The sequence below is a fragment of the Octodon degus genome, unplaced genomic scaffold (assembly GCF_000260255.1).
Source record: "Octodon degus isolate 3935 unplaced genomic scaffold, OctDeg1.0 scaffold00007, whole genome shotgun sequence".
In the NCBI taxonomy this organism is placed as follows: Eukaryota; Metazoa; Chordata; class Mammalia; order Rodentia; family Octodontidae; genus Octodon; species Octodon degus.
Window position 1 is genome coordinate 31,781,538 of NW_004524583.1, and position 9,574 is coordinate 31,791,111.

Here is a 9,574-nt window from a genome sequence, read left to right on the forward strand (position 1 = left end):
AGCCAGGCCCTGGGCCTGTGGCTCTCAGGAGGTCTGTGTCCTGTCTGTAATAGGTTGTGCCAGGAGCCCCTGGAGGCTGCGAGGCAGGAGTCTGCTGCTTGTGTGGACTGCGTGCGTGCGTGCGTGCGTGCGTGTGAGAGTGTGCTCAGCCCCTCGTCAGACTTCTCCGGGCGCATGGCTGCTTTTGTTTTGTGCTTCTGAGGGTTCACCCTAGATCTCCTGCAAGCTAAACACGCTCTAGCACAGTGCTCTAACCCTGGCCACTTTTAGATTTTTTAAAAATATGATCTGCAGTTTGCTTCTTACCACTTAAAGTACTCAGTATCTCTCTGGTGCCCTCTTCTGCTTTTATGAAATAGGCAGGTTACCTATCCATTCTGCCTTGGAATGTTGTGATCAGTGTGAAATGAAATGACAGCAAGAGTTCTGCAGAAGTAGGAACTGTGGACAAATACTTAATGGAGATAAAAATTAGGTTGGTGTGATCAGCATAAAAAAAGAAACAAGGAAAAATCCATGAAATCAGTCAATTCCTTTTGTTCTCAATCTGAAATCATTAGGTATCTGTTTTTTTAAAGATGTGGTTCTTTTGAGACAGGGTCTCAGATGCAGTACAGGCTGGCCTTGAACTCACTGATATAGCCCAGGCTGGCCAGACTCACAACAGTCCACGTCAGCCGCCATTGTCAAGATTACAGGCGGTGCCACCATGCCTGGCGGCATCTTTGTGTTTGAGAGCTCATTGTGGAAAAGGTAGGTGTCATCTACTGACAATATGTCTGCCAGTTAAAGGTCGGGGCAAATCAACATTTCTGGTCTACAAATTAGCCATGTAAGTATTTGATGGGTATGAATGGATTTACTAGCTTTTGACCAGCTGTGGATGACTGAGTAAAGTTTGATTTCTGACCTAATCCAGGAGCCTGCAAGTGACGACAGCCCTTGAGGTCCAAGAACAGCAGGCCTGGGGGAGAACACATGAGAGAAAGGTTTGTTTCTGCTGAATGAAATTTATGAGAATGTCTTAAAAATCTGAGTATCATCATATTACGCAATGTTCCTGTTTTCTTTTTCCTTTTTAGACCCTCAACAAGCTTTGTTTTCTGTGAAAAAGTATTTGTGTACAGTTGCTCCAATGACAGAGTTACCTGCACCCTTGTCCTACTTCCAAAATGCACAGATGTCTGAGGACAACCACCTGAGCAATATTGTACGTAGCCAGGTACCGTGTCCGCTTCTGAGAGCTCTCTTGCTAGAGGATTAGTTACCCCAACCTCAACTCCAGATGCTGGGGTGGGGGGATGGAGTAGGAAGACTTTCTTTCTTGAGTGTTTTTGAGACAGGGTCTAGCTATGTACTTCAAGTCCTTGAACTCCCTGTGTAGCTCAGGCTGGCCTCAAACTCAAAGCTGTCCTGCTTCAGCCTCCTGAGTGTGTACCACCATGCCCAGCTGGGACAGGCTTTCTTGACTTTACCAGATTTATGTATTTGTTGAACTTCAAATGAGAACAAAACATACCCTTTGGTCCGTCCCTTTGGTGGCAGGAGAGACAAGGCTGGTTTGTGGTTGTTGCTGCAAAGCCCTGTCTCGCAAACCCCATGGGGCTCTTTAAGATGTGGCTGCTACATTCCCTCTCTAGCTGTCACGCATCACCTTGCAGTTCAAACCTCCAGCTTCCTGAAGGGAAGCACCTCATAGTCCACATTGCGTATTAGTTTGCATCCTTTGTTCCTAATGCTCCTGTGGGGCTGAGTACATTTTATTTATACTTTTTAGTGTCTAGAAAAGTTGCAGCCATTGCTTAGAAGTGTTCATTGACTCAGTGAATACATTCTGAGTGCAAAGGCGGGAATCAGGAAGGGATATAGTATGTGGCCTGGCACCGGTGCCTCTTCCCTGGCTGTGCACTCGGAGGTGGGGCAGGACCTGGGGAAGCGCAGGGCTGGGGCCCACCAGGCACCTGCCCAGGGTCAGTCTGAGAGGAAGCAAACCCACGGAGGTTCGCTTTGTGGCTTGGAGCTTTTCTTACTACTCTGAACATACAGAATTCCTTACTTTTCTGTACAGTTAGGTAATTTACTTACTAATCTCAGAATTCTTCTCTAGCTCAAAAATTTGGTATGAGCAGAAGTTCATGATCAACTATCCTCGTCTGCCTGAAAGTAGAGGTTCAGGAACACAGTTTTGTCACCTTAGCACAAGTATGAAAGAAACTCCTTTTGGAAATGGGTAACCAAGGCTTCCCTGATTAGCGGGCTGTCTTACGCAACTTGCAGCACCATTCCAGGCTTGACCTGTTAGATAGTGTGCTGAAGATAACGCCGAGAGCGTTCTTCTTGCTCCAAAGGGCAGATGTCTTTGGCTTTACTTTCTCGGGTTCGGTACATGCATTGGTAGCCTGTGATGCGTGTTCCCCTGTGAGCTGCTGTGTGCATTCTTCTGTCGTCTCAGCGCTGGGCACTGAATGCGGAGACTTTGCGCTGAGCTGCTTCTCTCCGCCTTTTTTATTGGATGGGGCTAAGTCCCCAAGTCAGCCGTCGGCTAGCATATGCGTAGGCTCAGTCTCATGTTCAGAGTTTGACGACCGTCGGAGAGCTGAAAATAGTGGGTTGGGTTAGCCCAAGGATTTTTATTTCTCGTATTGTCGTTGTGAAGTGTTTCGAGCACATACCCCTGACTTTGTTAGACTTTCACATCCTGACTACTCACTGTGTATACCTTTCTGTTTTAGTGCTTGAATTTTTTTTTTTTTTTAATTTGTTGTTTTGGGGTAGCGCTGGGGATCAAGCCCCTTGGGACTTTTCATCTGCTAGGCAAGAACACTCTCAGAAGCTGCACCCCCACCCCCTTACGATTTTAGTGTGAGGCAGAGTCTTGCTAAATCGCCCAGGCTGGCCTCAAACTTGAGATCCTCCTATATCACTGCCTTCTAGTAGGGCTTTGAAGTGTGTTTTCATGAAGCTTTCTCTGTCCCTTTGTCTTTGTACCTCTCTCCCTTGTCTTCTCCTTCCCTTTCTCTCCCCGCTACCATTTCTCTTTTTCCTTTTGTCATTACTAATCAAACTAGAGGGATGGCCAGATAGCTGAGTGCACTAAAGCGCCTGCTTAGGCAGGCACAGGGACCATGGTTCAATTCCCAGTGTGCCATGCTGGCCCTGCCCTGGGGACACTCAGCCAGCAACTGAGACTGGGCATGGTGGCGCACACCTGTAATCTCAGCGCTTGGGAGGCTGAAAACAGGAGAATCACTGAGACCGATCTGTGTATGTAGTGAGACCCTGTACATCCTGTACTAAATACATAAAAAAATAGAAAATAAAAAACCAAACCGAAGGCGCATGCCAGGGAAGTGTTTACTGTTGAACTGTACCCTTACTCCTTGTTTTTGTCTGTCTTCTTTCTGTTTGCTTTCTTTTTAATTGGGACGGGGTCTCACTGTGTCGTGTAGGTGGCCTTGAACTCACTGTATGGCCAGGCTGCCTTGAAGAACTTGCAGTTACTCTCCTGCCTCAGCTTCCCAAGTGCCAGCCTAGGCTACTTGATGAGTTCATGGCCAGCCTGAACTGCATGGCAAGACCCTGTCACATGCACACACACAAAAAGAATAATAAAAGTTGGAGAAAAAGTTAAGGCAGTTTTGAAATTTATATAAATGACTACCATTGCAAAAGAGACATTCCCATGTTTTGGGAATTTATGAGTGTATTGATGCATGTAGCTCTAGTCCAATTTTTTCCTCTTTTGTGAATATGTAAAATTATTCTGTTTACAAATACTTGCTATTTTCTGGTTTTAAACAATAACCAGTAATACTACAGTGATAGTTCATTGATCCTTGAGTATATGTATTGAGTTTCTCAAAGATAGTTTCTGTGACTGGGTTTTAAACTATATTAACGATTGATCTTGTGAGCGGCTTCACCCTACAAGTGCACTGCGGGCCCATTCGCTAGCATCCTTCCAGTTGCTAGGGCTTCCAACTCCTTGCATGCTAGTCTGACTGAGGGGCCTAAGTGGTGCCTCTCGTTACTTATTTTGTTGTGCTGGGGTTGCACCGGGCCTCCTGTGTCCTGGTGCTGCCCCGCGCACCCCAGCCCTCGTGTTCCTTTAATTGTATTTCCCCAGCTGTTAGTGAGGTTGGACTTTTTCTTACGGTCATTGATTGTTTGTAGCTCATGCGTGAGTTGTCTATTCATGTTCTTTGCCAGTGTTAGCACTGATCGTTTGCCTTTTTATTACTGGTTTTATGGAAAATCCATTTAGGAGGGATGGGATACTTACGTTGACCATATGCTTTTAAAATATTTTCTCATCTGTAGCTTCAGTCTGTGTACAGTGCCTACTTTACGTGACTTCATCTTTCCTTTAAAATTGTATTTGTATTTTTCAATTTAAAATATTTTAAGAAAATATGCAGTAGATTAGGCAGGCCTAAATAAGAAGAGCCTTCTATATCTTACAGATACTGAAACATCAGTACCCAGCAGAACCTGCCATGTGTGTAGTCAGCTGTGGTTCACTGTTTTATCATTGTATTATCTTTGGGGGTGTTCTGAGGCAGGGTCTCGCTGTGCTGTTCAGGCTGGCCTTGGACTTGCTTGTGTAACCCAGGCCGGCCTTGAACTCACAGGGAGAGGGATTCCAAGCGGGTGCTGGTGTGCCTGGCCGTCATTATGTTCCTCTAGACTGGGAAAAGGAACAGGGTGGGCACTCTTGGTGGTTTTCCCCTTTCATTTTCCCAGTCCCAGCATCTGAACCCGAGAACCAATAGCAACCAAGAGACGGCTGGTCTTGTCCAGGGCTGGAGCCTGTGGGAGGCCGCTGTCTTGTCCTGTGAGGTCCTGGGTTCACACCCTGTGCCACAAAGCAAAAAACTGACATTTATGACACATCCTGAAGATTTTTGCCACAAATACTAAAACAGGCCAGGCTCCAGGAGGCTGATGCAGGAAGGTCAAATTGAGCACAGCCCAGACAGCCTGACGAGAATAGAAAGGGCTGGGCTGGAGCTCGTGTGATGGCCCAGGCAGGGTCCCCAACACTGAAAAAAATAGTGTTTCGATGTTACCTCCCACCTTTTTTTTTATGTATGTGGTACAGGGTCTCAGTATGCAGCTCAGACTCATAGTGATCCTTCTGTTTTCAGCCTCCCCTGCGCTGGGATTACAGGCATGAGCCACCACACTGGGACTCTGTCTCTGGCTCAGTACACCCTGGGGGCGGGGGTGGTGCGGCATGTGGGATGGGGTTCGATCCCGCCTTGCCTAAGCAGGTGCTTAGTCCTCTGAGCGATCTCGCCAGCCCTGATTTACCTTTTGAATCTTGGTTGTCTGAAAAGCTTGCCCAGGTAAAGCTGCTGTCAGTGTCATAGATGTTTCTGGCGTTGTCAGCTTCCCACTTTTTGGAATTTTTAATTACGTTTATGTTTGTTGGCTACATTTGGGTAACACATTCCCTAAAGGCAGAGCTCTGTCCGTGGTTCTGAGCTGCCTGTGCAGTCTGGAGGTCACTCACACCAAGGTGGCTTCATTCTCGGCAGAAAAGGTAGAAAATGGTTCTGGAGCTGCTTCTTACAGAAGTGCACGAGAGAGAATTTAAAAATCTGGTGCCTTGAATGGGAATCTGAAATGGGTTCTCTTGACTGACTACGGGATTGCTGCGCAGTTCCTCTGCTGGTTTCTGGGTTCTGTTCCGGGGCCTCTTCCTTGGCCACCTGTGTCCCTGCCCTTTCCTCAGGGGCCTCTTCCCCAGCCATCTGTGTCCCTGCCCTCTTCTCAGGGGCCACTTTCCTGGCTACCTGTATCACTGCCCTTTTCCGGGGGCTCTTAGTGAGACAACTGTGTCCCTCCCTTGTCTTGGGGGTCTCTTCCTTGGCCCTCAGTGTCACCACCCTGCCTTCAGAGACCTCTTCCCTGGCCATCTGTGTCCCTGCCCTGTCTTGGGGGAGGGGCTTCTTCTCTGGCCTACCCATGTCCCTGCCCTGTCTTGAGGCCTCTTCCCTGGCTGCCTGTGTCCCTGCCCTGTCCTAGGGGAAGAGGCTCTTCCCTGGCTGCCTCTGTTGCTGATCTACCCACCTCACCCCACAGTGTGGGTGCAGACCTACAGTTTGTTATAGAACCATGGAAGAGAGCCTGACCTGTCACAAGGCCACAGTGGAGAGCCAGTGCTCTTTATCCTCAGGGAGAGCTGTCCTGCTTCTGTAGAAAAGGGCCTTCAGGTGGAGGTTTTATTGCCTTCCGTGGCCTTATTCTACCTCTGACTAGAAGCCAGCCTAGCTCTTGCATTTGTTTTTGCTGGTGGTTGATGAGTCCACAGGGCGTGAAGGTAAGAAGATGCAAGGCCAGTGGTTTGGCCATCTCTGAAAGAAGGCAAAGTTTACAAGTTGTGAAATAGCTGAAGTTCTTGGCTTCCTGTACCATACGTGTACTGGATAGGAAGTAACAACAAGGATGCTGGGTGTTTTTCTGTAGTGTGTCTATTGATGGTAAATTATCTGTCGTAATTCTTTGGTTTGCTTTCACTATATCAAATAATTTTTAAGAGTTACCTTTTTCCGTTACAAAATTTTGATGAGATCTTTGGCCTTGACCTATTGTAATATTGGTCATGTTAACCTCCACTTGGTTTCTACTGATACAGAAATATGATAATGGAAAGTGAAAGTAGAAACTCAATGAAAATTCATGGCTCTTATTGGGCATGCACTTACATTTTTTATACGAGTTAACTGAGATTTTTTTTTTTTTTTGCTTTTCTACGATTTAAAAGAGTAAACTTCTTGAAATAAACCTGAAACTAGTTTATATTGTTTTTTAAACCTTATAGATACACATTACAGTCTTGATTTTCAGACCTTAGTATGGCTTGGATGAAGTGATTGATGAAACAAGTTCTCTGAGCCCAGCTGGAGTTCTGTTTTTTGTTGTGGTTCTAGGTTCAGGGAAATCGAACTCTGACCTTGAACTTTCCAGGTAGACCCTCATGCTGCTGAGCGATCTCTGTGGCCCTGGGGTTCGATTTTGTAGCTCATGAGTGGAGCGCTACTATTGCCGCAGAATTTGGGAACAGCTGTATTTGCATTAATAAATAAAAGTGACATTGGAGAAGAAAATATTAGATACATAAGTTGAATCCTTAGTATTTTTTTCACATTAGCTTATTCTAACTCACATTTTCTAAAGTTTTTAAGGAAACACTTTCAATATCTGTTTTGACTTTGAAATGAAAAGTCATTTGTTAACTAAAAAAGCTTTAAACTAGTAATCACTGAACGACCAAAAATGATTTATATAAAAAGCAGTGCTGAAGAACATTTGTATATCTACCTTCAGCTGCCAGATTTATATTATAATACGCCTGGTCTTTATAAATGAAGGTCATTTGCAGTTATCGTTCCAGATTTAAAACAATGAATGCAGAGAACTTTAGTAAATTGTTAAAAAATCATAGAGTAGCAAAAGTGGTCTCATTTTCTAGATGATAGGGGTCACTTTGTAGTTCAGACTGGCCTTCGACTCACTGCATAGCCCAGGCTGGCCCCAGGCTCACTATGGTCCTCCTGCTCTGCCTCCCAAGTTCTCGGATTGTAAGGATCACCACCATGCCTGGCTGCGTCATTTTTTGGTGAGAAATTAAATTTAAATTAAAAAATTATATTTGTTTGATACAGGGTGTCACTGTGCAGCTTGGATTCATAGTGATCCTCCTGTCTCAGCCTCACCAATGCTGGGATTATACATGTGTGCTGCCACGCCTGGTTGGTGTGCAGTCCCAAGGATGGAACTCGGGTCCTTGTGCTTGCCAGGCAGGAACTGAGCTATCTCCCGGTTCCATGTGAGAAATTTTTTTATTTTGTTTTATTGAGAAACAAATAGCAATAAGACAGTTTCAAAACTGATTAATAGGACAGTTTCAATAATTAATACATTCTTATCTTCTTAGTGGTTATCCATACTACAAGATGCAGACAGAATAGCCTGTCCAAACACTATTACTACAAATCTTTCTTCTCATTGAATTAAGCAAAAGTAACGGTATATCTATCCTAACTATGCTGCATATACAGATACAAAATGGTCCTTGCTTTGCATTCCCTTTTTTTGTTGAGTTCTGTCAGAAATGGTATATATGTGAGAAATTTTTTATAAAATTAAACAGAGAGCAAGCGTATCATCTGTCTAAAATGATATCTAAGTTAATTTGAGACTTGAGGGAAAAAGTGGAAAGGACTCATTTAACTTAGTAAACTGAGTAATAAATAAATTACACACACATACACATACACGCACACACATACACATACACGCACACACACACACAGAGCTGGGCACGGTGGCGCACTCCAGTAATCCTAGGAGGCTGAGGCCATCGGATAGTTGGGAGTTTGAGACCAGCCTGGGCTACAAAGTGAGCACAAGGACAGCCTGAGCTGCACAGTGTGACCCTGGCTCTAAAAGACAAACAAAAGACTGAGTTAGATCCACAGGCTCAGTCAGCCTCTTTTTTTTTTTTTAATTTTTATTTTTTTCTTGGCAGAACTAGGGGTTGAACTCAGGCCCTTATGCTTGCCAGGCATTCTACTAAACTATCTCCCCAGCCCTCAGTCAGCCTCTTAACAGTGTTGTGCTGTTCATAGTAATAAAATTTTCTCAATTATGCAAAGTGAAGTAAGGAAAGAAAGAACTGAAAATATTAGTGACACTTATAAGAACAAGGTAGCTTTTGCATGACACTGAAATTGAAAAATCATAACACAGATCTTCATAATCTGTCAAGGAGCGCTAGGTGTAAGCCTAGCACAGGAGCCGTCAGTGGGAAGGGCTGTCTCCGCCCAGTGCTGTCAGCTGAGCAGGGAAATGGTAGTTTGCTTTGGCAGTACAGTGAAGATTGTGCCTCTTCCTCCAAGGAAAGCTTGGGCAGGTGCGGGATGGAATTCTCTGTGTTGCTGGAAACACTGGCTCTGTTAAGAATTGTTTCACATTTTCCACTTAACTTGCCAGTCCTTTAAATTACTTGCTTAATTTCTGTGGGCTTATAACTCCACATTTCTGTGTGTAGAAATCCAAGCAATGTATATGAAGTTCAGTAGGGTTTGTTTATGAGATCAAGCCTGGGTCTTATGTGTGCTAGCCAAGTGCTTGCCACTGCGGTACAGCCCAGCCTGAGGATTGATTCCTTTTATAGATAAATATTTAAGCAAACAAATAATATTAAAAAAATAATATTAACACTAGCTGGGTGTGGTGGTGCATGCCTATAATTTTAGCATGGGAGGGAGGCTGAGGCAGGAGGATTGCCGGGAGTTTGAGGCCACCTGCACGACATACTAAGACCCTGTCTCAATTAAAACCACACACACAAAACCCCAAAACAATAATACTCATACTAAAAAAAATAATAATACACATAACGTAATTCAATCAACAAAATATGCTGTGGGGCTGGAGAGATGGCTCAGTGGTCTAAAGCACCTACTTGGAACAAGCTTGGCAAAAGCATCAGGGACCGCGGTTCGATCCCCCAGCACCACATGCCAGCCAGCCGCGCCCCCTGGTGGGCTGAGCTGGCCACACA

General features: G+C 45.0%; 1 protein-coding gene across 4 annotated transcripts in view; it reads left to right on the forward strand.

The window, feature by feature from the left end:
• Psen1 (presenilin 1) overlaps positions 1-9,574 on the forward strand; it is an 80,436-nt gene that overhangs the window by 10,981 nt on the left and 59,881 nt on the right. For 3 of the 4 annotated variants that reach the window (XM_023703377.1, XM_023703375.1, XM_004624844.2), the window contains 2 exons: positions 920-989; positions 1,083-1,222. In XM_023703377.1, coding sequence (XP_023559145.1) covers positions 1,136-1,222 — 87 coding nt within the window. In that variant the 5' untranslated portion in view covers positions 920-989; positions 1,083-1,135. The remainder of the gene's footprint in view (positions 1-919; positions 990-1,082; positions 1,223-9,574) is intronic. The other variant, XM_023703383.1, reaches the window with a different exon arrangement.